Here is a 27,279-nt window from a genome sequence, read left to right as displayed (position 1 = left end):
TGTAGAAAGAACAGTGCTTTCGCTTTGGATATGGAAAAGTGAATTTAGTCTCTAGATGTGTAGCTTTCAGCTTCACAGTGATGCCTACGCACAATCTGCCTTGGCTGCATCATTATCTTTGATCCATGACACAAAGTGGGACTCAGCATTCTTGGATCTTGATCTAGGTTGGCCAGAGACAATAATAAATCACCTAAACATGCATTTTATTTTTTAGCCCTGTGACAACTGTACTTATTTCTAGTGCTGAATGTGTTTCTCCTCTACTAGGATTTTATTTGCTTTAGCATTTGGAAATGTCAATGGGAAATGCACAAAATTTCAGTTTGTTTTTTTCAAACAGAAGAAAAAGGGTTTTGAATTTTTCAGTGGAATGAAAGTAGTTCAGGAGTCTTGAAAGATGAAAAATATTAAAAAAAAAAAAGCCTGACATAGCTATATTAACCCTTTTTTCCTATTACAGTTCAGTTCTGTGATTTTAAAGATAATTTCATTTCAGCCTGACCCTCACATAGAGCTTTAATACACTATTGAATGGGCACTTTTTTTGCTACAGGAAGACACGTTTTCTTCTGAAGGCTGGTCTGGAAAGAAAAGAATCTCTTAACACTCTTTTTTGTATTATCATGAAAAAAATATAAAAATCCACCTTTACTTATTTTTCTGCCTCATTCTCTGCATTCATTAAGATTACAAGTGCCCCAAGATAGTCACTTAGAACACGAACCACACTGCTTCTTACAAACCATAATGTAAAGGCACACAGATGTTAATCAGAAAACAAATGAGAATTAATGCTAAACAAATGAGAATTAATGCTTCATCTGGTGCTACTGTGATGTACCCCACTTTAGGGTAATAGGTAAAATGTAAAAGGAAATTATGTATTAAATAAATGTATATTATTAGTCATTTACTTGGTTTACATAGTGGCAAAAGCATTAGTACTGTTTGGTTTATACTCACCTTTGCCTTAGAGTTGACTCTATGTTTGTAGTAAAAAGAGTTTGTTTTTATATCACTTCCTGCCACCAAAGTGTGTATTTCTACTGTGAGATATTGATGTACTTGAATATATGTATTTTAAAAAAAAAAACAACCAAAAACAAAACCACAGCAAAACAACCAAACAAAAAAGAACCCCACTCTAAAAACACAGATACATGAAAACAAATTAAAAAAAATATATATATACACAGCCCCTCTACCCCACAAAATCCCCAAAAACACACATGAAAAACCAAGCCACTTTCAAGGTGATGTCGTAAGATGGCACATGATCATTCTACAAACTGGAGCCCTAAAGAGGAAAAAATGCCTCTGTTTTCAGTCTTGAGGTCCAGTTTTCAACTGGCCTTAGGCACGTGCAGCAGTTGAATAGATCTGGAAGAAAACATCAGACAGGTATATGTAGCCCATATCCTTCTCCCGCTGGAGTTCTTTCTTCCTACTTCCTCAGCAACTTCTGGAAGCCTTATAACAATCTTCTGTAAAGTGATAGGTGCGCATTTCCTTTAAACCCAGCTATCTCCTGTATCTGAAAGATGTCCTCAGCTGAGCTGTTTCACGGCTCACAAGAACACATTTTGGCCTTGCATTTCTTTCTTTGTGCTTAATATGTTCAGCTTGCTGCTTTTAATTTGTGTGGTCAGAAAAGTCTATGACAAGGCAGAGGGTAACAGATGCTACTGTATGTTGTTTGTCCAGAGTCAAGTGCCGTGGTGCCTTGATCTTGGTCTTTGGTGTGAGGCTCTCCAAAACTGCTCCAGTTTGAGCAATATGGTAAATCTTTATGAAGTTATTCCAGTTTGCCTGACATTACAGACAATGTGTTTAGCATCAGATAAATGAGCTTGTATTTGTAGTCTTTTTTAGTTCAGGGCAATAGAAATGTCTCACTTCATTGTGTCAGCTTCTCTGGCCTGGCCTCCAGTAATGAAATTGGCACAGCTGGGTTTTTGGGTTTTTTATTACAAAAAAAGTCCATACATTCAAGCTGTAGAAACTTATTTGTATGCTTCTGATCAAAGCTTTTCTGCTCAGGGCTTCCTGACTAGCAGAGATGGATGGAGGTGCTTAGTGGACTTAGTGACCCGTTTAGTCCTTTCTGGGACTAAAATGACACATGTCCTTTCATGACACATGCTGAAGGCAGCAATTGAAGATGAAGGTCATTTCCTGTCATAGAAAAGGTGGTAGATTTTTCCCTTACCATTCACTTAGGAAGCATGGAGAACGCATGCAGTATTAAAGCTAGAAAATAAAGAGGATATGAAGGAAAGTAGTTTTATGGTAGTATTTTAGAGTTTTATGGAGTATTTTGTCACAGTCACCCTAGGACAAGTGGTTTTATTTATCATTCATTTTTAGCATTAAGTAAAACAAAAAATTGAATGCTTGTGTCCGAATTTAGGTATTGCAGATTCCATGTATGCCAAATTTTAGGGATTTTTTTTTTTTTCTTAGCTTTTCACATAGAGAAGGGCATGATTGGCAAACATTAGTTTCTGTTTATCTTGCAATATATTGCTTAAACATAATGTTGAGCAGAGGCTTCAGAGACCTTGTGTACCTGGCTTGAATGTTTATGCCAGCTTCTGTGTCTGTGCTATTTTGAAATGAATTTTTTTTAGGCCTTTTTTTTTTTTTTTCAATAAAATTGTAACTTGGCAAATTTGTTTACTGTTTCTTTATCAGTAGTCTGTGATCCTGTGCTTGGTAAGCTACTTGCTGCCGCCTTCAAAGTTAACAAAGTTCTAGTATTCCATGTGAGTTACACACAAAACCTGCAGAATTTGATTGTTACCATTTGTTCTTCTGTTGTGGTCCTTAACGTAACGCTTTGCACAACTGTTCACACGGTTGTTTTCTAATAAGTGCACTATGACTTTATTGCAAAGCTAGCTCAAGGCTTCATATTAAACATTGTAAAACTTTTTTTCTTTACGTCATGTAACAAGAAAGAGTTGTGGAGGTCAATTACTAGATGTATTTCTTTCTGTTCTTCAGTAGATACTGTCCCAGGCACCCAAACAGTTCATCCTTTGAAAAGCTGTAGCTTGGATAGCTTTCCACAGCTCTGGCTGGAATAGAGTTAAGTTGCTTGCTGTCTTAAATAACTGTTAACTTTGTGCTACTGTGCACAAGGTTGTCAGCCAAGCTGGGTAGATGGCTTTGTCTAGCTGGCCTGCTGAAATTCCGAGAGGAAAAAAAAAGTATTTTTCAGACCTGACGGTTAATAGAGGGAAGGTGGAATGAGAAAAATAATTCTTATTTCATCATTGTCAGCTTGATGGATCAAATATGAAAAGTTTGTGATAGAAACTTTTCACTCTATTGAAATGTCCAGCTTTCTCTAAATGTTTTGGAAAACTTTTTTCATTGGTCTGGGGCTTGATATATGAAAGATTCCTTCCCAAGCAAGAGGCAGAGGTCCTGTAGCTGCCTGGTTGCCTGTCCTTCTGATCCAGAAGATGGCCATCTGACATTTGGCAAATTCCCCATCTTCCATCTCTCTGTCAGTTTTGCTCTGCTGAACCTTTTCCAGGGGTCAGTTTTTGCCTTTATGCATGGGGGAAAAGTACATGGAGGCAAATGAAACAGGCTGTACATCTGGCAGGGAAAACCTTGCTTTTTCCCCCAGCTTCTTCTCTTTGTTTCATTTAAAACAAGTGCTAGCTGGGAAACAATGGAAGAATGAAGGGGACTAAAAGAAGGAGAGTGCTTTCTTGCTTTCTATCTTTCTTTTTCACTGCTTTTTACACTTAGTTTAATGTTTAAAAATAAGTAAATGGACTTGAATATTACAAGGAGGTTTTGGGATTTTGTATTTTATATGCATTTGTTTCTAGCTAACAGTTATATGACCACTTGGATAATCACAGGCCTAGCTATATCCTTGTGGAGCAAAAGGAATGGTAGTTTTTGACTTTCTGTATCTGAATTGCTACATGCCATTAAAGGAACCATTCCTATATGAGCTGCTGTGTGTCAAAAATTAATAGTATTAAAAAAACCCAAACAAACAACAGAACAAAATTAAGTGGATGGAGAGGGAGGCAGGGTAGAGTTCATTTCTTCTTAGACAGATTAGGATTGGGCAGTAAATAACCAACAGACCAAAATGGTTTTGAAGTGACATTTTCTATTTCCAAAAATTTCACCACAGCTTGTTAAAAACCTGATTTAGAAAGGGTTGTGAAGGAATAGGTAGAAAGAAACAGCATAAAACTCAGATCAGAGTTCAGCTTTGAGTTGGCTGTAGGTGCCTTCAGCAATTGGTTTGTTAATTTTTCTGCACCACTGTGGTTGAGTTACCTGCTGTTTGCAAGCATCAGTCAGCATCTTTATGGAGCATTGCTTATGCCAGCTTCCCTTGTCTTTGGTTTTATGACAGTAGCATGTTGTGGGAAGGGGATACTTAAAGTAAAGCTTGAGGTAGTCATGTATTTTATTCATGTTTAGAACTCATCTGTAGGAAGTGTGTTGAAGTTCACCAAATCAGTTAAAATTTACCCTATGCTACATTTTTGCATTATTTCTCCAGCACAAAAATTGATTCCAGCTTTATTCACTGCTTAAGATTACAGTGTCACAGTGACCGAAGTAAGGAGTAATTGCACGTCACACTTCATTATGCAGAACAATTAACTAGCTTCATGTTGCAGACAGACTCCTAAAGATTTCAGCTGTATTAGCAATGCAGGTAGGGCTTGGAACTGATCCTGAGCTGGGAACTTAGTTCCACCAGCTGTGTCAGGTTGTCTTTGGTTGCTATTTGTGTTGTTATTACAGATGCCTGGTATGACAAGCTCTCTTGATGCTGCACCAGAGTTGATAGTGGTTGGATAGACTATTTCCTGATCATTCAAGAACAAATAGCTGAGAACCTGCTACATGAAATTTTACTTCTCTGCGTCTTTTTATTTGAGAAAAAATATTCAGCAACGTTACACATCTGCTAATACTGTCTCCCTTTAGCTTTCTGAGCTGTTTTGACATCTTCTAGGCTGCTGAAGCCTCATCCCTGCTCCAGAGATAAACAGCTATAGACCAAGGAGAGCATGGCAACATATAAGTAGATATATTTTGTGGCATCTGCACGAGCATACAGTCAAATATCATTACTCTGTCAGGCAGTAAAACTTGCAGTAACAGTAATTAAGTTTGCCTTAGGAGCTCATCTTATGTCTGTGTTGATAGTTAATTGTCCTCTGGGGTGAGGTATGGCTTGAAATAATTTCTTCTTATTTTGGTCACTTGACATTGTGAGTTTAATCAGTGAATTAAATTATTTTTCAGGATTTCTTGTGTTGCGGTGACCATGCAGGGCTGCAGTATGGGGTAAACTTTGAAATGCTTCTGCCAGACAATGCAGTATGTGCTTATCTACGCTACATTACATAGAAGTCAGGAGCTGAGCTTGCCCAGTAGACAACAGACACAAAAGTTAATCTAGAAAAACTTGACTTATATACAAGTACATTTCATTAGGGATTCAGAAAGAAAGTTGAATATTTTACCGTGCCAATATTGCTGGTATTTTTAAAGCATTATTACCAGAACACATGCTTATCTTAAAAAGAGTGTAATGCTTTGATGTGAAGGAGATGCTTGTACTTTGAAGACTTAACCTGCTTTTCATTTTTTCATTGCTCAAAAGACTGTTGAAAAGTAAGGGATAATTCATGCCGCTTATGTATGCTCTTGCCCTACTAGTCTGCTTTATATACATATATATATTAGAGGTCAGAAAGCAAAGGTTTGAGTACTTGCTTTTTCAGATGAAATTTGAGAATGGGAAGGAAGTCTTCAACAGGAGACACATTCCTCTAATATTTCAGTGTTTTCAGCTAGTTGAAAGCAGGTGCTAACTTCATGGTTGATATTTTATTTTTTATATAATGATAGGACAAGGGAAGATGGCTTTAAACTGTAAGAAGGTAGGTTTAGATTAGAGAGAGGAAACAGAATCTCTACTGTGTGAGGGTGGTGAGGCACTGGAACAGGTTGCCCAGAGAAGATATGGATGCCCAATCCCTGAAAATGTTAAGTCCAGGCTGGAGCTTTGATCAGCCTGGTCTAGTGGAATGTGTGGTGGGATCTAAGTGACCTTTAAGGTCTCTTCTAATTCAAACCATTTCCAAAAATGATTTTTTTTTTTCTTTTCCTACTAGATGTAACTCATATACAGCTTGTGCTGTTTAAGCAAGTATAGTTGTATTCAAATGGAGAAAAAGCAAAATTTTTTTGTTTGTTTTTGTGGGTTTTTTTGGTTGGTTGTTTTTTTACTTGAAAGTCAAGAGCACTTCTACCCTGTTTTAAGTAGGAAAAGTAATTTAACTGGAGGAAAAAGTTCATTATGTCACAGATACTCTGAAAGTCAAAGGCCCCAACAGAAGGCTAAGAAAAATCAATATATGTCAAAGTACAGATTATTTTTTAATGCTGTGATTTTTCTATTGCTTTTTAATAATAAAACACTTAAGAAAATAGGAGAAAAACATTTATTTGACCAGTAGTGTTCTGTTCTAGGGCAAGACAGCCTTATGCCATGCAGTATTTTCTTCTGTTAGAATAGCAGCTAGCCTTGACTTTTCCAGCTTCCTTCTGGTTTCAATGTCAAGTCTTCTTAAAAAAAAAAAACCAAAACCCCAAAAAACCAACCATACCTAACTTTTTATTTGAAACACAAAGGAGTTATTTTCCCTTCCTTTTATCAGGCCATTCTAATTATTACCTCACCTTTTAATGACCTCTCTTGAATGACCTTGGTGTAGGGGATTTGTTCTTCCTTAACCGTCTCATTTGAGCTTATGTTTAGTTTTTGTTTTTGCAGTTGCTTATCCATGGTGGGTTTTTTTACACAGTTCTGGCTTGCTGTGATTCAAGTTACGTAGAAGACCGAAAGACATTTACATATCTACAATAGTCATGTTATGAAAGGCTTGCAGGTTGAGCTTTTGAGTATCAGATACTGCCTATGAAAATGAATCCACTTTTAATTGCTTTGTTTTTATTATAATTTAACAAATTTGTTTCCAAATTTTGTTTCTAATACCTCCAACCTTCAAACATCTCAGGCAATGAATTTTGGCTTAGTTCTTCAGTTAATTGTATTTTGTAACAGGGAGTGGAGGAGTGTGCTGAAATCTCTGTATTGGGTTTTGATTTGTGTGTTTGTTTTTTTTAATTAAAGCTAAAATACTGTATTATCCAAAGCATTTCATATATATAACAAAAGTAACAGGAAAAAAAAAAAAAAGACAAAACTTGTATACTTGTGTCTTGCCATATATATTTATTATATAAATTATACAAAACCAAATTATATTTCATTGACAGATGGTCTAGAAATAAAAATACAGTATTTAATTTTCCCAAAAGGTTTCTCCTCATCTTGAAAAAAAAAAAATCTACCATTTTTAGCTTCACAGTCTATTTAGAAAAATACTCTGAAGCCGCTTAAAAGCCAAAAATACTTTGTAGCCACTTAAAAACTTGAGGGTAACAGAATGTTGCAAATACTGAAGTACTCAGCTGAATTTTTTGTAAGTGGAAAAGTGTGAACACCAACATCTATATCCCTGTCAACAGTGTTGATTTATTACATTATGCTCTAGGTTTTGTTTTACTAAAAATTAAGTTTTACTTAGAGTTGGAACAGGTTTGTGTACATATCACCTGTAGATGGGAATAAAGGGAATGCTGGGTTCCAGTGCTAGGAAGTGCACAAAGGAATACTTGTTTCATTACTTTATTGTTTTCTCATTTGATATCTTATGTGGGAAAATTACAATGCTGTCCCCTCCATTTTTTCTGTAGTGGACCAGATCTATCATCTAGCATCTCCTGCTTCTCCTCCAAATTACATGTATAATCCTATAAAAACATTGAAGACCAACACTATTGGGACATTAAACATGCTGGGTAAGTGGAATTTTTTTTTATTACTCAACTTGGTTGGACATCATATAATCCTGACAGAGTTGCTGGGGAGAGGGGAAGATGAAGCAAATGAGTTGTATATTTTAAAAAGTTGTTTCTTTAAGCAAAATAAGGTTGGGGGTATTTTTACCCTCTTTGAAGATTTTTGTCCTTTTACTTTAAAAATATCTGCAAATGAACACTGACAACATGGCTGTCAAAGCACAAGAACTTAGTGCCTTTAAGTTGGCTATGGAGTGTGCAGTAATTACAGAAGTAACAGGAACAATTAAGAGCATGGGATTTTTATAGCACAGTTGTGTTCATGACTGTAGTTTTCACTTTGGTGACTGTGGAACATTCCCACAATCACCGTAAGTGAGTGTTCCTTTCCACCTCGGCAAACCTTGGACTAGGTGGAACTGCACTGGTTTAAACTCCAGATATCAGAAGTACTGTTCCCTCTTGTGCATGCCTTGGCTAGCAAATTCTGGAAGGGTGTTTAATGTCTAGTTTCATGATGGGTAATTAAAAGCAATGGTTTCAGCTTTGTCTGTTAGTTTTGATGTTGGGAATGCATCTCTGAAAAGAAAACCTCAAGCCTTCACTATTTTTTCCTCCCATCTTTGTGCCATTTGGTATGATGCATAATGATCTGAGTGTCAGTGATCCTAAGAATTGTTATGAGTCAAAAAAACTTCTGGGCATTAGCATAGCTGAGTTTCTTATTTGAGTGATACTCTAGACTAGAGTACAGTTCATAGAATCAAGTGATTCAGAAGCTATTGAGGTATCAGAATGGCACAGGTGAGAGATTTGTTTGATTTGCCATGCCAGCTTGAAAACCAGAAAGCCATTGAAATGGAATGCAGGATAATCTCAGGTGATGGGTTGGATCATCCAAGCCGTTTAAAAGGGCATAATAAAGGAGAAAAGATTGATTTTTGTCCTATAACATGTTACGCTGTATAAATTTCTTTACATAGCTTGTCTTTAATCTGTGTAAAGAAGGATTTTCTTCTAATCCTAATATACTGTGTTGTTTCGAGATCCTGATTTCCATGGCCTTTGTTTAGATTGTAGTGGATTATGTTCTTGGATCTTGATTCAATGTAACTGCTAGTCCCAGAAGCAAACACGTCGCATTCAGGTGCTGCTCTGCTGTTTCTTAAATTCTCTAGTTTGGAAACAGGAGCTATGGATGTGATTTACAGCTAAATTTGCCTAGTTAGAAAAATCTAATTCTCTTTAAAAACATGTAGAACAGGGTCACACTAAAGCAGCTAGCATGAGTGAAAGATTCTTGCACTAGCTCTAATTATGTTCTTCTTTCCCCATTGCCCAAAATCTAGGTTTAGCTAAACGCGTTGGAGCACGGCTGCTGCTGGCCTCTACATCAGAGGTTTATGGAGGTAAGAAGAATAAAACAGTATTTTTTATCTTCTTCTTCAGATATGGCTGTGTAAAAGGATATTTACACATCTTTTGTCAGATACCAGGACAATAGATTTTCATTACTGTCTTAGCTTTCTTTTTTAGGAGATGTTCTTACAGTTTGAAAAATGAGAAGGGCATTTACTGTGCTTGTTTTATGTATCTAGTCAGGAGTGGTGGCAGGAGACTTGCAGTGTTGTCTGTATCTTTCCTTCTTGGTTTACGTCTCTTTTTCCAAAGGGCTTGTGGGGAAATTTAATGTTGTACTCTAAGTCCAGATGCCATAATGAAAACCTGAGAAGAAAGACCATTTCACTAGTAAATACAGATGTCTTTTTCCCATCACATAGGAATTATATTGTTAAGATTTAGCAATTGCCCTGGTGTGTAAGAGACAAAGGATGTAAACTCCAAGCTAAGAAAATACTGGCTGTGCATGTAGGTTCTTCTGGTGTCTCTTGAAATGTAGTATTTGGCAGTGCTCTCCATCTTCCTCTTAGTGTTAGAAGCGAAGGAGTGGAGGAATGATGGATAGAATGGTGACTGGATGCAGCAAGAATCTTTAGTACTTCCTTCTTCCTGTGCCTGCTAGAGAAACTTCCTCTGTTCTGAACTATTGCATAATTGATAATAGCAGTGTTGCAAGATTAGTGGAGATACACAGGCACATTACCCTGCTCAGTGGGAGTAGATTTGGCCCTTGGCTGTGAAGAACAAACAGGTAAACAAAAAAATGGTCACCTGTGTTACAAGATACAAAGCTTTGTGAGCAAAAATTGAGGAAGAACAAAGAACAGGCCTCCAGGTGTACACTTTGGGTGAAACAACTTCAGTCCAGAAGATTCAGAGTAAATGCCCTAGCAAGAGATCACTAAGATGATTGGCCAGCCAAAGTGGCTTGAGGATGTGCAGTATTCCCAAGCCTTAGATTATCCATGGTCAGGCTCTGCAGAGAAAAATGGTAGCTCCAAGGACTCTTTTGTAACTGAACAAACTCCCTTCTGGAGTATCTCCTTTCCCACAGCATCTTTTCAGGCCATTTTAAGATTGCTATGGCCTTTTATAATCATGTAAATTTTCTATGCATTTACCATTGCTCTGTGGCTTTCATGTGGCACAAATTCATTCATAATCATGTCTGAGCACCATAAAATCAGGAAGGTTTAATCAGAACTGATTGTCAAGGCTGTTTCAAAAATTAGCTTTCAACACTAGGAAATTCTATAGTAATGTATGCAAACTTTAAACCCAGTAAAAATTATACTGTCCTAAAGACAACAAAGGGGGAAATTTAACCAAGTGTTCATATTTTTTCAAGCATATAAAGCACACACCATCAGGGTTCCTAAGTGACTGTTGTTTGGTTGTTTATGATCAAGAACTTCTATACTGAATCAAACCAAAGGATTGTTTAACCTCCTTGTGCCTAGTGATAGCTAGTAAAAATGCTTAGGGTAAAATAGAAGTACTTTGTGGTATATCACCCTTATGCCTTTAAGAAATGCAGTACATCCCTATTTCCTCCATTTTTCTTTCCTTGTTTTATATTTTATGAAATTTGAACATGCCTTACTTTCCTACATAATCGATAATGCCTCCTACATAACTGCTGCGTACATAACCTGTAATGTTTCCTCTGAGGCACATTTGGTAAAAGTCATATTTATGCCTTTGAGGTGGTCTGTCTTTGCAGAGAAGATTTGAATTTAACCCTCTGTTCACACAGTCTTTAAGGGGAAGCATTTGCTGGCTGTTGTTTGCTTGTACTCAGTTATTTTACTAGTCTTTCATCTTCTGCACTGCTGTTTTCATGGTTCCAGTGATTGCACTTTAAAGGAATTGTGTTAAAATGTAAGATTTTCTAAAACGCAGAATTCAGAGAGAAGCTGTGCTGATTTGTGTAACACCAATGCTCTACTGAAAGTTTTATCATGTATAGTCATCTTTTGATATATCATAATCTAAGGTGGTTTTCTTTTCCCCCCATAGATCCTGAAGTTCACCCTCAAAATGAGGATTATTGGGGGCATGTGAATCCAATAGGTCCAAGAGCCTGCTATGATGAGGGAAAGCGGGTTGCAGAGACCATGTGCTATGCATACATGAAGCAGGTATTAAACTTGCATCAGATTCGGTGTTATTTCTGTAATTATTGAAGGCCAATGTATGGCAAGACTGGAATTTGTATATTTAGGGGTGGGAGGACAAAAGAGAACATCTTGAGTAGGAACACTTATCCTGTTGTTGCAAAATCTGTTTTCTTTAATGGGAAGGTTTTATTGCTCCCATCTGTTGTGTGTTTTCAGATGAGCAGTCTTCTTGTAGAAAATGTGCTTGAGTCTTCTAATAGGTATAATGTGTCTTTCAGTATAGTAAATAGTTTTTAGATGGATTAAACTGAGGTGACCTTAGTGTGCTGAGAAGTCAATGCGATTGAATAGGGCCATTACTGATAAATATGGAATGTTCAAGGAGAATAATCAAAATCAGAATATACAGGTAAGAATGGGGAAGGTCTTTAATGAGTACTTATATAAAAGCAATGTATTTTAAGTACTTTCAAAATGTCCTAAAATTATGTAGGTATAAATACAGACCTTAATGAATACCTAGCTATGTAATGCCTGTTTTCAGACAAAGACAGTAACATGAGGATAAAAATGCAATTTAAAATATGTTTAAGAAATTACACATGCCAGTTGCCTTGTGTTTCCTAATCAGCAAGTAGAAGCTCATCATTAACTAAATGTAGCATTGACTCTTTACCTGTATATAAATCTTGCTTAATTGTGGTTCAGCTAGGCTCTAGGAAGCTATTCAATTAGCAAATGTGGCATACTAAAGGAAATGGTATCAGTATTTCTTGTTATTTGCAGCCTTAATATACAAAAGTATAAATCAAATGTATATTGTATAGAATTTTCAACCTTTAAATTATAAAATTCAAAGTACTTTTATAAACCTTGAAAACAGAATCAGACTTCAGTGGTAAGTGATAAGACTTTAGGAAATGCTATTTTAGTATAGAGTAGCAATTCTGTCTTCTCTTCTGCCAGACAGAAGGCAGACGTTATGTCTCTTTTGTTTGCTTTTAAATAATTTAAGGTCCAACATGGTGATACTGGTCTTGTTCAGGATGATGTCTCCAGTATTTCACTGTAGCGAAATATTCCTTGTCAGCCTGGAAACCCACTTGCAGTTGAAGATTGCAGTTTTTATGGGAAATCCTTGTGCTGTAGGTGTTGCGTTTTTTGCAGGTTTGTGGTACACACTGCAGTATTTTTTTAGAAGGACATGAGTAGGTAATTCTTAAAATCAAAGGCTGCGTTTTAAAACCACATAATGAGTCATGATAGCATCTCATGAATTTTATGCAGGATTTACAGTGAATAGAAAAGGTTTTTAAGGTGGAAGTGCAGTGCATATGTACATTAAGTAAAAACTCATGATGCACATGAGCTGTCTGTCTTAGGGGCAGCTCTGTGATATATTTCTTGTACTTTGTTATGGGTTAGTGAAGTCTGCCCAAGCTTGTCCTGTGTTCAGATATATTCTAAAACCCTCTTGAGCTGGTGTGGGGAAGAGGGGTGGGTAGTAGTGTTTAGGTGATACGCTGTTATTAGTGGGGGAAACCTTACCTTTTGAAAAGGTCTGTTTTCCTCTATGCAAATAAGCATTGTGCTTTTAAGAGGACTTTAAGTAGGAGTGAGGTAGCCCCAAACAGTAGAAATTGCAGTATCTCAGGCTAAAATATTTCCAGAATCTCTCAGCTTCAATAACAGGAAGAAGCAGGCAAAGTAATTTTGCATTTTTTGGTCATTTCTTACAAAGATTTCCGTCATTATGCGCGTTGCTAGGTACCTTAAATACCTAATAGTGTTTCCAAAAAATGTGAAGCACAACTAAACTTCTGTGTTATACTTCCAGACAGCCTGTTTGAATCAGAATGGTTTTTGAATCTAGTCAAAGTTGACTATTTGCTATTGTCCTCAGTAGCCTGTCCCTGACCAAGGCATTTTTAGTGCATTCTTTTCTGCTGGCGGTGTTGTTTTGTTCACTTATTTTGACCCTATGAAATAAGCAATTCTTGACTTTATCACCTGAAAAAGCAGTGGGAGGGGAGTTTCAGCACACAGTATTGCAGTGTGAATTTTGTGCTTTGTTCAGGACCTGCCATTCGGGTTACCTGTTAAACCTTAAAAAGATTGCATTTGGCATTCTGGAGCTACCTGGAAATCTAGGTATTAATGTTTGCTCCAATACTCTGGATTTATTTAAGTACTGGCTAGAATCTGATACTACCTTCATGACAGGGATTTGCATCATCTGCAGAGATATGTTGTAAATAAAAATACACAGCAATTAAAATACTGTGTATATTAATGGTGTTTTATGAACTAGATTTCTTTCTTTTCTTGTACTACTGACCTGTAAGGAAATTCTCCAGAGCTGAAGCAACACTTCAGGTCACCTAGGGAATGTTACAGGAAAATTTTTCTTCTCCTTCCACTTTCTTAATCTGTTTTTTCATACCAGCTATGTGACTGAAAGCTTTGGTGCTAAGAAATGGGCTTGGTTGTGATGCAACTATCACATTAAGTGACAGTTTTGGAATTGCCTTAGAATAGCTCAGGTGTTGAACTATAAGCATGGTAATATTTCAACCGTAAAGTTGTAGGTTGTGTTCAGGGACCTGCATTATACCCAAAGTATAGAGTCAGATGATTGAGGCTGTCCTTCCTAGCTTCTTTAGGAGCTTTAGTGTTTCTGAAATTCGCATCTCAGCATCACTGTTTCTGCAGAATAATACTAAAAAGCTGTTAGTAACAGAGGATTAATGGCATTTTTTATACAATTGACAGGACATACAAATAAAATTCCTTGTACTCAGCCTCATTGTAGAGTTTTGTAGCTTAAGCACATCGTAGATGGATCCAGTGTACCCAGTGATAGTAATTCTGCTGTGATTTCGATTCAGAGGTTTGGGAACAATTTTGAGTTAATGATCTGTGAAACACACGGGAAAGAATATGAATCAGTGAGAAAGTGACTATTAGAGCAAGGAATGCAGACAACAGTCTAAGTCATTTTGGCTGAGACATTGATAAAGATTTGTATCTGGTCACAGTGGTACCCCCGCTACTGTCTGGACTTCCCTAACAGATTTTTTTAATTCCAGTTGTCTGCTGGAGAGGAGACATTTGTAGCTTTTCATTTCCTGATCTTTTATGCAGCGAGGTCTAGCTCATACTTGCTGTTAAGATAGATACACAGAGGAAAGGAAGAAGAAAGAAAGAAGGACTGGTAATTAATAGGAAAAGCTTGCCTGATGTCCTTGTGAATTTGAGCCACAACATTCCATGTTCAAATTGTTTTGGTTAAAATAAACTTGACATTTGAATTGTATTGATCTGTTTTCTAAGACAGTCAACAAAAGGAGATACTCATTCTTAAAAAGCTTATAAAATTAAAATATGTCTTTTTAAATTAAGGAGTTATTACAGTATCCTTGACACCCTTGATAGTTTCTGGACCTCAGATCTCTAAAACTAAATCACTGGCAAGAACTCACGCTGAAAACCATGGACAGCTTTGTTTTTCAGGGGAGACTGGGTAATTAATGCCACATTTTGACTGACAGCTATAGAGTAGTCTTGCATAATTATTCAGAGGAGGGATCTCTGTAAGCCATAACAATCTTTCCTGCTTGTTTACTGTTTCTTTTCATCTGTAAAAGCACAGTCTCTGTGAAGAAATTCATACTGATAAATAAGAGTGAGCTGAAGTGTTTTGCTAGTCCACAGTCCTCCTTTTTGGATTGCTCAAGTAATTTTCTTTCTGATCAGTCTGCTGTGGGAAGGCGTTGTCTTAAATTGTGAGGACAGAAGGCAGTTGATCACATTTTATCTCAGCATTAGGGATAAATATCAAGCTCTCTTACATTTAGTATAAATATGACCCAAAGAGGTTTTTTTCCTTTGTCTTGGATGTAATAAAATACTGTACATGACTTACTGCTGCAAACCTGGAGAAGTAATTGACTTTGATAGTGGGAATATGGTAGAGGTAGTCAGTCATTACCACATGTTATTGATAATATTCACAGTAACAGGACATAGCTAAGACACAGACAATTAACACAAAAAGGAATAGAGTTACTCAACATATAAAAAGAATCACTTCGAAAGAGATGTTCAGGAATCAGCAGAAGGAGAGTTATGACAATTTTTAAGTTACTGGCTTCAAAATCTCTTTGTCTGTGAAAGAGTTTCTTTTGAGAGGACAGATTCCAGTTTTAAAGGAACAATTGAAAAATTAGCTGCATAGAAAATAGATTTTTCAAAGCAGTAGGCTGCAGAGAAAAGCTTTGCTAGATGATACTATTAATAAAGGTTAGTCCTTTTAAAAGACAACATTACAGTGAGGTGAATAAATAGAAGGGAGAAGAAAAAATGGCTTCATTGTGACTATGAATAAGTGCCTATAGAGAATGTGTTGTTTTTCTTTTCTAGATCCCTTGCTAGTTTCCAACCAATACTGGAAAACAAGGCTGCTGCTGTAGCTTGTGCAGTGCAAGAGAACATTTTGGTCAGCATTGTTGAATGAGTTATTTTTGTCTTGAATACTAGCTTCCAAGTGCCTTATTTTCTGCATTTGTTATTAATGGCAGTTTCTGGGAAGCCCATATGAAATACAGACTCTTCCTGAAGGAGTCAGTGGCCTTCTTAAGAGTAAGCTCTGCAAAAAAATGGAAGGAGGAGCTCTATAAGAGTATGTCTTTCCAAATGCAGTGAAGGCTTTGAGAATGGTTCTGTCATGTGCTGCTGGAAGTATACATTTAAAATGTTACACTGCTGTACTTTTTTAGCTAACAAGAAATAAAGAGTATATTCCCAGCTGATGCATTTTGCATGGGAAGGGACTTCTGCTCGTTCCAGAGTCTCTTTTAACAGGAAGGACCCAGGGGATGTTGTGAGGGTGTTTTTTTGGCTGTGTTGTGGATACAAGCTTGTTGGACAAAGACTGCATCTTTTCCTGTGGCACGATAGTTACCTCCCTTGTTACTGTTAGTTTACCATTTAGTTGCAGTTGCAAACCAGGTTCAGTCATGATAAATTAAATCTTACCTGCAGCTAAATGGAACTGAATGTTGTGTGATTTTATCCATACTGGGAGGTGTTGGGCTTTACCTGTACTACTTGGTGTTTCTGATTCCTCAGCACCAACTTATAGCTGATATATTGAATGTGCTCTTCGCCTGTCTCTCACCTGTAAAAAGCTAGTTCTACTGCTTTCACAAAACATCTTTGAGGAGTCATTTGTTTATGAATCACTTGGAGACCTAAGAGAGAAGGTCACATTTTCCTGCAAGTGTCTCTTGTACATGAACCTACATTTATTTCCAAGAGGAATGTGTTTCCAGGTCTCTTCTGAGTGAAGTGTGTGTAAGCTGCGGCTTCCAGCCACAGATGTACCGACAATACACTTCTTCCACATACACTCTCTTCCAAGACAAGAGAAAACCTTGGTCTAAGCCTTAGTAAAATACATGGAAAATACAAGTTGTTCTGTATATCCTCTAGAGGAATGTTGACAACTCCAGAACACTGTGCTTGTGTCTTCAGTTCAATCAGAGCACTGAAAGTTTGCTTCAGACAATTGTTTTCCTGTAGCTGGTACAAGGATGTCTTTTTCTGGGAGGTGGGAGGACCAGGTAATATGAGGAGGATACATCGGCGTGCACTGAGGTTGACACCTTCTTCCCTGCCTTGTGGCTGTCACTCTCAGATGGTAGTATCAATCTGCTTACAGCGCACCATAGTGCTCTGAACTCAGCAGTACCCTGTTCCAGCTCACAAGGGCCAAACATCCTTCTTGTAGACTTTATCATAAACTATGGCTTGTCCAAATGAATATGTCAATCAGAATAACTCGAGAGAGATTACTTCAGTCTACAGTCTCTAAACTGTTAAAATGCTTTGTCCAGAAAGGTTTCATTTTTAAATATTTGTTGCATTTTGCTTTGAAAATTTGCAAAATATTCTGTAAAAAGGACTTCTGGAAATTATAAAAATGTTTCTTGGGAAAAAAACTGCACCATTGAAAATTGTAATGTATGTCTTTTACACAACCTAATAAGAAGGGCACTAGAAAACACTGTGGTTACAAAACCACTTTATGGCCTTTATAAAACGTACTTTTCTGATATGCTCAGCTTTTCTAAAGTATGGACTCTTGTAATCTATGGAAGTGCTGCCTTGGTACTATATCTGGTGATTGTGAGACTTCACTTAACATGCAAAAAAAGTAGCTAAGTCCTAGGTGAAGTAAGTTGTTTTTGGAAAGGTATTACTGAAAAATCATAAAGTTCTTCCTGGAAGAAAATGCATGTGCTAAAATCATGAGCTGTTCTTGCACTGATGTAGATTTTCATTAGAAATACTGAGAACTAGTATAAATTACCCTGGTACATGCACTACGTTTTTCAGAAGGGCTGAGGAGAGATTTGAAGTGTTTCATTCTTAGAAGATAATGGATGTTAAAGCTGAAAGATGGATTCTTAAAAAGCTTTTTGGCAGGGGAGAGTTTACACTTTTAGGGAGAAAGATGCATTTATTAAGGAAGTAACAATTCTTTTTTTTTTGGCTACAGGAAGGAGTTGAAGTGAGGGTTGCCAGAATATTCAATACCTTTGGTCCTCGAATGCATATGAATGATGGAAGAGTTGTCAGTAATTTTATCCTACAAGCTCTCCAGGGAGAACCACTAACAGTAAGTAATGACGTCCTGGTGATACGAAGAACCATTCTTCTTTACATCCTGTCGTGATGTCTTGCAGATAAGGATAGATTTTAGAAAATACTGATGTTCCCCTCCTTCAAAATGTGGTATTCCAGTATATGAAACTCAAATGTATGGAATGACGTGTCTGAAGATGTGCTCTGTCGATGAGGTTGGTCTTTCTTTCCCAGAAAGAAGCAAGGCTACCAGTTGCAATCTGCAGGAGCATTTCAGCATTCTTTGTATTGGGGATATAAACAAAATCCAGAGTTCCATCAGGAACATCTCTAAGAAGAAGCAGCCCATCAAAGGAGAAAAAGGATGAAAGTTTTGTGGTAACTCTCCCAACTGTGATTCTTGCAGAGCAAAATCTGAAACTGGGCAGAGCATTGAAGATTTTAGGCCAGGGAATCAGTCATGCCAAGCAAGATGAAGCTTGGTGTCCTGTGATAGAACTCCTCTAACTTTAATCTTTCTCAAAACGTGTGCTAAAGCATGACTACTCCCTGCAAAACTTTGATGGTAGAGGCTACCCTGCTGACAGAGTGAAATCTAGAACTCTTTCCAAAGAAAGAAAATTTAAAGAGTTCAAAATATGTATGTTCTGCAAAGCAGTGCACATCACCTGACTTCAGTACTGATAATTCTTGAAAAATTGGTCTTCTCTGGAGGTCAGCATTTGCTTACTTGCTTGCTATTTAGCAATGCTTGGTCACTTAGGCAATTTGTTACTATTTTTTAATGTCATCAGTGATGAATCTTGGCTACTCTGGTGTTCCTAGCCTTTGCTAAATTTCCAATTTAGGCTTGTGGTTATTTCAGAGTTACAGGCCAGCAGTAATGCTGTGTTTGCCACATCTTCTGAAGATTTACTTTTTCCTCCAGCGATTTACTGCTTTTGTAGAAATCACTGTTAGTGCTTAGTGTGTGGTAGCTATTGTGTGATGCTGACTGTAGCTTACACAGTGTTTACTGGGGCTTATGACATTTGGTCTCGCATAAAAGTCAGCATTAAGAGTGCAGAGCTCAGGGCTTAGTCTTGAGTAGCTGACTAAACCAGTGAGCCCAGCTTGCCTAGCCCTTGATAGGAATCCCTTCATCACCACATAGACAGCACAACCATGTGGGTCAGTGCTTTTTTCTTATCAAAACATTAAAAAAAAAGGGGATTTAAATTCCTGCAGAAAGAATTTAACTTTCTTACCCACGTGTCTTCCCAAACTTGCTTCTTGAAACTAAACGAATAGAAGCAAGCAAGAAGGCATAGCTTCTTGTTTTGGTACTTTGCATCCTTGTAAGACTTGCTTGTATCAAAATGTGAGTGTGGCCATGTGCTGATTTGTGGGTGTTGATGTTCCCAGGATGGCATCCCTGGGCATAAAGTCTGAGTTTCTAAATGCTGTTTAGAAAATTTACTGGCTTATAGAGAATCAGAAGATAGTTCCATTTTTGGGGGTTTGGTTCCCAGTGCATATAGCAAGCTATTGCCATATTTGGCCTGTCAAATGTCTTTTTGATTCTTGTGTAGTTTCTCAGGTTTTATTGACAGTAGTTCTGCAATCTTTTATAAGAACAGAGTGAGAACACTAACTGGAGGTTTTATGAAGCCTTATGAAATACAGAGCACTTACCTTATTTTAAAACATACAGTCCATGGAATATTTCAGAGTATCAATGAGAGAAGTCTGGAGTCCATGTTCTTCTGTGGGAGGGCACACTGGAAGCTTTTATTTCTATAATTGCCATGCTGTCTAAACTTGAGCAAGAATATAATTGTAATAGGGTTTAAAATAAAATGTTCTGCCCAACATCAGTGTTCTGTAGGAAATAACTGATCTTGGAAATTACTGGATCTGAGAACAGAAGTAAGGGAGAGTCCTTTAGCTGACCAGGTCAAATAAAATTAATTATCAGCAATAAGCAGTGGCTGAGACCTAAAAACAAAAAAACCCCAACACTCTTACATCATCACAGAATTTGGCTGACAGGAATACCAAGTGTGTTGATCCCTTTAGAAACTCTCTGTATTTGGTCTCTTGCTTCAGAGTACCTGTTCAAATGGAGTAAATAATCTCTTGAGGGAACAGTGTCAGTAAGTTGTTGAAATTTTGACCTATGCAAACATGAAGATTGTGGTTTTGTTATTGTAAGGGATTTATTAAGAGAAACTGAAAGATAGAAACTATATTGTATTTTCCAGCTGTTGTCTGTATGTCAGAAAGATAACCACATTACTGTCTTTGCAAAAATCATGTACAAATATTTAGTTCTGTAAAACTTATCACACATGCTAAAGCAAAGCTAAATGCAGGAAGCTCTGCAATAAATGCATAAAATCTGCTTCCTGTTTGTTTGGGAGAGCATCAGGCTGCCATTGTGCGCCTGGTGCGTTCCTTTCTGAGTCAGTTTTTGGGTAAACTCTTAGACTCCTGATCTTACCCAATGTGTACTCAAATGTGAATTCTTTTGGGCTCTGAATCAGCCTTGGAGAGCTTAAGGCTTACCAAGTAACAGGTGGCCTGTGTACCATTGCTCTGCTCTTTCTGTCCTCAAGGATAGCAAGCATGCCTTCTTTTTTGTCCTTCCAAAAGCCTTTCTGTTGCAGCAGGTTGATGGTAAAATGTGTGTGTCCCCAGTTAAACTGAAATGTTTTCACCACTTAAATGTGACTACTGATAGCTTTCAGAATCTAAGTATTCATGTTCTAAAGACTTTAGTTCTGCACTTGGTTAAACTGTGAAAAAAATAATGGTATCAAATACCATTCTGTGAACTTCAAGTATACATTAATGTCTGTTTGAACTTCAGCAACTTGCTCCAATCTACCAACATGTAATCTGAAGAGACTTATTATTTTTCCCCTCTAAGGTTTTGATACAAATCTGTACAGGTGACTTTGTGAGTTGTATCATCTAGAAATTCCTCTGCTTCCCATTTCCCTAGATAGTAACACTTAGAGCCACATGATTTTTTTTTTTTTTTTTTGCCGTGATTGCTTTAAACGCAGTGCTGTTTCTCAACAATTTTTTAGAGACCACTAACATTTAGTGGTCTCTTTGAAGCTGTGTTAATGAGCAAGTCAAAACTGCTCATCATAACCACATCTTAGTAGTCTGAAGTTTGCTTTAAACCTTTGGCACTCTTTTCTGGCTGAGTGCAGGCTGCACCTTCTTTCAGTGTTCCAGGAGAGGACAAAGCATCACTCTGTCCTACACCCCTGAGAAGGTTTCTTTCATGCAGAGTTCTGGTTAACAGAATGCCTAGGTATATGTTTAGTGGAGACAGATCCAAGAGGAAGACAACCTTCAATGAACTGATACTTTGGCAAAGGCTCTGCGAGCACATTTTTCCATTCCTTTAACACTGAGCTTGTGTCTTGAGTGTTTCTCCTTGAGACCTTTTTCTAGAATGGTAAGGAAAAGATAATTGGGCTAGAGAAGACTTCTGTATTTATTAACTTCCCTATTTTTCATATGGTTTTAGGTGTATGGACCTGGAACTCAGACAAGGGCTTTCCAGTATGTCAGGTATGTCTTGTTTGTTCTGGCTGATAATTGACTTCATGGTTCGGTTAGCCTGGTCAGCTTTGTATGCATGAGCATTTGCTTTAATTTTGTTAAATCATTTTTTAATACAAGCACTCAAAAAAACATTCACCCATAGAAATCTAATTTCACCATTTCTCAGCTGCCTGATCTGCTTTACTGGAGCTCTTAGGAGGCAGCTTTACTTTCAGAAGGGAGACACGGAAACTTTTTAAAGTATCAAGGAGAAAAACATTAATTAGTTTAGAATTTTACTTGAGATACTAACGTGCTCTTCCCTTCCAGGGACAGCAAGTAATAGGCAAGTTTTTAGTGCTGAACAGTTTGTCACTCCTTGCATTTCAATGCAATGCTGCCACCTCGTGTCCTTGGGACTGCTGTGGTTGGTGTGCAGACTGTGCACAAAAAAACCCCATGCTGGTCTCCTGAGTTGTTTAAAGCTGTTTGGTTTTTTTTTTGCTTGGAAATGTTCTTTCCCTCTGCTGAGAGTAGTATCAGCAGTAATAGATGTTAAAGAAAGCACATCAGGTAAGGTACCCATTCCTTTCCTGATTAGAAGTCATAATGAAAAGGATCTGGATTTCTGTGTCTAGGGCCGAGTTGCTGCATTTGTGGCTAATAATCCAAAATAACAATGGGTTATATTACTGGGAGAAAGTAACAGCAAAATACTGGTTTTTAACAAACTTGGTTTAAGAATTTTTGAAAATGAGAAGACAGTTCAAACAACAGGCTGCAAAGCAGGTGGTAGTGTTACGTGCCTCTGTATTACAACTTGCTTTGTTCTGTTTGAAATGCATTGGAAATCAGCCTCCAGATATGTTTGGATACTGGAGAGAAGGGGAAATATTAATATTTTTTTAATACAAACACCCAGAAAAACATCAGATGTAAATCTGATTTCAGCATTCCTCAGCTGCCTGATCTGCTTTACTGGAGCTCTTAGGTGTCAGCTCTCTTTTCAGATCAAGAATATTATTTATAGAGAAGTGGAAATTGCCCCAATCTGTTCTTCCCTTTTTTACAGCGATCTTGTGAATGGGTTGGTGGCATTGATGAACAGCAATGTCAGCAGTCCTGTCAACTTGGTGAGTATGAGTGCTTCACTCTCCTGAGTTACACTGCACTGGTCAACACCACCTCTGTTTTCCTCCTTGTCACTGCTACTGATTTCTAGAGAAAATAAATGGAATAAAGAAGCTCTTTACATTATGAAGAACATATTCTCCTATGTACTTTTTTTATAAATAAGAAGACTAAGCCCCTAGATATTGAGATCTTACAGTTCCAAGAACAGGATAAATTTTCTGGAGTTTTCCATTTGTTTTAGCAAGAAGATGTATGTAATTAGAATAAGAAGGAAAAAAATATGTGGGGGACGCATGCAAAGTGCACCAGGTAAATGATTGAAGACTGATTTTAGTGGAAAGAAAGCTCTGAAGGAATCCTTAGCTCTAGATAGTTAGAAATAATTTCATTCTACTCTGGATTCAAGGAAAATGTTATAGTATTTTATGGTACAGTTCTCTAATACTGTTTAAAGTGCAGTGCTTGAAACTTAATTTTTCTAGCAAGATTTTTGTTCTGTTCTGTTTCTTGTCACCTTATTCTTAGTAGTGGATTTAAGAATAGAAAAAGGATGCATATCCCAAGTCATATCTTTTGTATGCCAGCTTTTGCCAAATCAGATACTCAACTCTGCAGGGCAGTTGTTCACTAGATTTTCCTTTTCTCCTCTGGCCATGAATTAATTTCTGTGTTTCTATCCAAATGCTGATATGTTTAAATACTTATCACATGCTTCGTCTTTAGAAAACTCAGTATTTAAATCTATATGTATCTTAAGTGCTCAGCTTTAGGTCAGACGAGATGTGGTCAAGAAGAGTTTTGAAATAAGGAAAGCCAGGGATGGAGGGGATTGAGTGATGAAGGTGAACTAATGCTAGCAGAAAGCGTTCAGCGTTTCATTGTGAAATGTTGATCAGGAAATTATGTGCAAGTTGGTTAAAAAAGAAAAAAAAAGAATATTATATAGGAAAGCAAATAGCCCTTATGTATTAGTATGTAAGCTGTTGTAGATTCAGCAATTGTTTGCAGCTAAATGAGTCTGGGTTCCTAAATTTGGATGAAGCAAGAACTTAGCATACTTCTTCATCATACCTGTCCCCAACTAGGCTCAGTCCTTGAATCCAGATTTCCAAATGATGTGGCTGTGTGGGCTGCTCAGTGACATAGGCCTTTACTGTGACTGCCAGCTCTTTACGGACTGACCTTTTTGGGGGAGGGTGGGAGGAGGGCAGGGAGCAACACCTTCCTACATACACTGAATTACCAACGTGAATATAACGGAGGACAAATTTTCTAATGAATAAGGAACTTGTCAAAGTTGCTTTTTTTTTTCCCCAACAAAGTAGAAGAAAAGCTTAAAGTTTAGCTTTTTCAGAGCTTAACATGCCCCTATGGAACCATCTCGTGACTAGTAAGTTTTAAGGTGTTTAATTGTTACTGAAATGAGCGTCTCTTATGTTTGCAGGGAAACCCAGAAGAGCACACTATCCTAGAGTTTGCCCAGTTAATTAAAAAACTTGTTGGTGAGTACGATTAGTAATTCTTTGTAAAGTTTATGAAGTACTTATTGTCATTAGATAATTATTACTTTATGAGTGTGTGTAATATGTGGATAATTTAATTAGTCTTTGGATTTCTTAATAATTTTATCAAAGGCATTTAATCCTATCATTAAATATTAATAAGATAATCCAAATCCTCTCAATTTTCTGTCAACTATTACTTTAAGACTAGAATGAATACATTTTCCATGTATCTGTGCAATCCATACCCATTAATTTTTACAAGGTTTGGACAATTTTTTAGGTTTGTTTTGGCACAATTTCATAAATGAAATGTAAAATACACAAATGAAAATGTCCTGCATAATATCTTAGCTGCAATAGGGATCTTTCAGGAAGGTGGTTCTTCAGGCTGTGGTGCTTCAACTACCATTAAAAACTTCATACTGTGGTAACAGTCTTTCTCTGCTCTTTTCACTGTTTCTAACAGTGATTCTTGAAAGGATTGACAGCACCTGGGAAGAAAATACTGTGGCTTCCTCTTCGTTCTTGCTCTGACACCTGTAGCAAATCAGAGCTCTCAAGAGTGGAAGGAAATGGGTTGGTCTTCTAGTGTGGCTCTGTAATGAGATGAAACATCCTGCTGCCATTAGCCAGGGGCTTTTAGTCTGTACATTCCAGAAGTGCTTCTGACAGATCTGAAAAAGACAAGTTCAAACATGTAACACAAAAGCTGGTGCATGTGTTGTTTCTAATAAAAGACTGTTCCCTCTGGAAAACTTTTGTGAATCCACAGATCAGGGAAAGAAATGGAAAAATCGCAGCACCAAACCCATCAGACACATAGATTAATTGTCACCCCTGTTTGTCTGTTCACAAACAACTTGATGTGTTCCAGTCCATTCGGGGAGGTGGATTAGTTCTAAACAGAATGTAAACTATTTGCTAGATTTGGTTAGAAGAATTGGCCTCTTTCTATGTGTTGTTCAGAGGAAAGGCAAGTTCTTGGTTATATAAATAAAACTAGAGATTACAGGCCAGGAGAAACTGATGCCCTTCTGTAATGCTGAAGTGCTAACAATCCTGGAATGGTTGAGGTTGGAAGGGATCTCTGAAAGCCACTTGGTCCAACCCCTCAGCTTAGGCAGGGCAACCTACAACCAGCATTGGCCAAGGACCATGTCCAGATGGCTTTCAAGTATTTCCAAGGGTAGAGACTCCACATCCTCCTTGGGCCATCTGTGTTTCAGTTTGTGCCCACTGCCTCTGATCCTGTCACTGGGCACCACTGGAAAGAGCCTGGCCTTCTCTTCTTAATCCCCCTGTCTAGTATTCATACACATGGATGAAATTCCCCATAGCCTTTTCTTCTCCAGATTGAAGGGCCCCCGGTCTTTCGGCCTCTTCTTTTACTCCAGTCCCTTCATCATCACCGTGGCCCCTCTGCTGCACTCGCTCTATATGTCCCAGTTCTCTATATGGATCTCATCAATGCTGATTAGTGGGAAAGCTGATGTGCCTTCTCCTGCTGGCAGCACTTGTGCAGCTCAGGATATCATTTGTCTTCTTTGTGGCGAGCGCACACGACAGGTTCCTGTTCAGCTTGGTGCCCACCAGGACCCTCAGTCCTTTCCTGCCAAGTTGTATTCCACCTGGTTGGTCCCTAGCCTGTACTTCCCCAGGTTCAGGACTTTGAACTTGAATTTCATGAGGTTCCTGTGAGCCCTTTCTCCAGCCTCCTTTCTCAAGGTCTGGATGGCAGCAGAGTGCTGTGGTGTATCAGCAATTCAGTATTGATCCAGTGTTGACCCTTGGGGTATTGCATGAGTTACCAGTCTCTAATGGATCACCGCTCTCTGGGCCTGGCTGTGCAGTTCTCAGTCCTCCTTACTGCTCATCCAGCACTCAGTGAGGGTGTTGTGGGAGACAGTGTCAAAAGCATCACTGAAGTCAAAGCAGGTGATATCCACTGCTCTGCCATTGGCTACTGAAACAGTCATTTCCTCGTAGGAGGTTAATAGACCAGCCTGTGAGCATAACTTAATTTTCATGAATCCATGCTGAAATCTTTGTGAAATGTTTTGTGAACCCATGTTGGTGTGGGACAGGTGGATCACTCAGCTGTTGCATGCAGTGCTCCTGTGTCTGTGTAAAGCATTTCAGTGGTTGAATTACGAGGCAGAGAGCTGCAGAAGGACCTTGCTGCTCTATTTGGTAGAAAAGATGTAAATGCAAAGCAGTGAATTTCAGGTGATAAATGACAGTGTCTTGTTTAATAGGCAGTGGGAGTGAAATCCAGTTTCTCTCAGAAGCACAGGATGACCCTCAGAAACGAAAACCTGACATCAGAAAAGCCAAGTTACTGCTTGGCTGGGAGCCTGTGGTATGTACAGATGAATTACTGTTACTGTGTGGTAAAAAACACCAGGATGCAGAGGGGGCTAAGGGAGGGCCACATGATAGTAATACATTTCCCTTACTGGGATATCTGCCTAATCTCTAGAACAGTTTTAACATTTTAATTTTTTCATTTGCATATTATGAGATGTTTACCTCGCTGTAAGCCAGGTGAATCATTTGACGTATATGGTGCATAGTTACTTATGTTACCAAGCCCGTAGCTAGTGGGTTTGCTGGTGTTGCTGCAATCCTCAGTCCTGTTGCTGGCAACAGGAGTTGGTTTGCTTGGAGAGGCAAGATCTGCTTCATTCTCAAGAAAAGTATGACTTTCTTAGCCAGCTCCCCATTCTAACTAGCACAATGGTTTGCAGCCTTTTTTAAATTTGCCGACAAAAGTCATTCCAGGAAACGTGAACCTACCTAATAAATGTAAGCCTAATGGCAAAAGACCCAGACCCTTCTGAAAGGATTCACAGAGGCACGTAGTATTGATAGACCATGTCTGACAGCACAAGGGTGACAGCAAATTGTTGCAAACACAGAAGGTTTAACTTTGTATTTCTGGCCTTCTGTGTTTGGCACGCTCAGTAACAAAGTTTGTTCTGAAGTAGCAGTACAGAATT

General features: G+C 37.9%; 1 protein-coding gene across 2 annotated transcripts in view; it reads left to right on the top strand.

Moving 5' to 3' along the window:
* Positions 1 to 27,279, top strand: part of UXS1 (UDP-glucuronate decarboxylase 1) — a 56,448-nt gene that overhangs the window by 27,723 nt on the left and 1,446 nt on the right. The window contains exons 7-14 of one of the 2 annotated variants that reach the window (XM_040056384.1): positions 7,825 to 7,929; positions 9,279 to 9,338; positions 11,350 to 11,471; positions 18,013 to 18,132; positions 21,625 to 21,668; positions 22,714 to 22,774; positions 24,220 to 24,277; positions 26,536 to 26,639. In XM_040056384.1, coding sequence (XP_039912318.1) covers positions 7,825 to 7,929; positions 9,279 to 9,338; positions 11,350 to 11,471; positions 18,013 to 18,132; positions 21,625 to 21,668; positions 22,714 to 22,774; positions 24,220 to 24,277; positions 26,536 to 26,639 — 674 coding nt within the window. Of the gene's footprint in view, positions 1 to 7,824; positions 7,930 to 9,278; positions 9,339 to 11,349; positions 11,472 to 18,012; positions 18,133 to 21,624; positions 21,669 to 22,713; positions 22,775 to 24,219; positions 24,278 to 24,746; positions 24,864 to 26,535; positions 26,640 to 27,279 lie in introns of those variants that run through there. The other variant, XM_058419430.1, reaches the window with a different exon arrangement.

This window comes from Hirundo rustica, chromosome 2, assembly GCF_015227805.2.
Source record: "Hirundo rustica isolate bHirRus1 chromosome 2, bHirRus1.pri.v3, whole genome shotgun sequence".
Taxonomy (NCBI): Eukaryota; Metazoa; Chordata; class Aves; order Passeriformes; family Hirundinidae; genus Hirundo; species Hirundo rustica.
The sequence above is the reverse complement of the archived record's forward strand: the minus strand, read 5'-3'. Positions and strand labels throughout refer to the sequence as shown.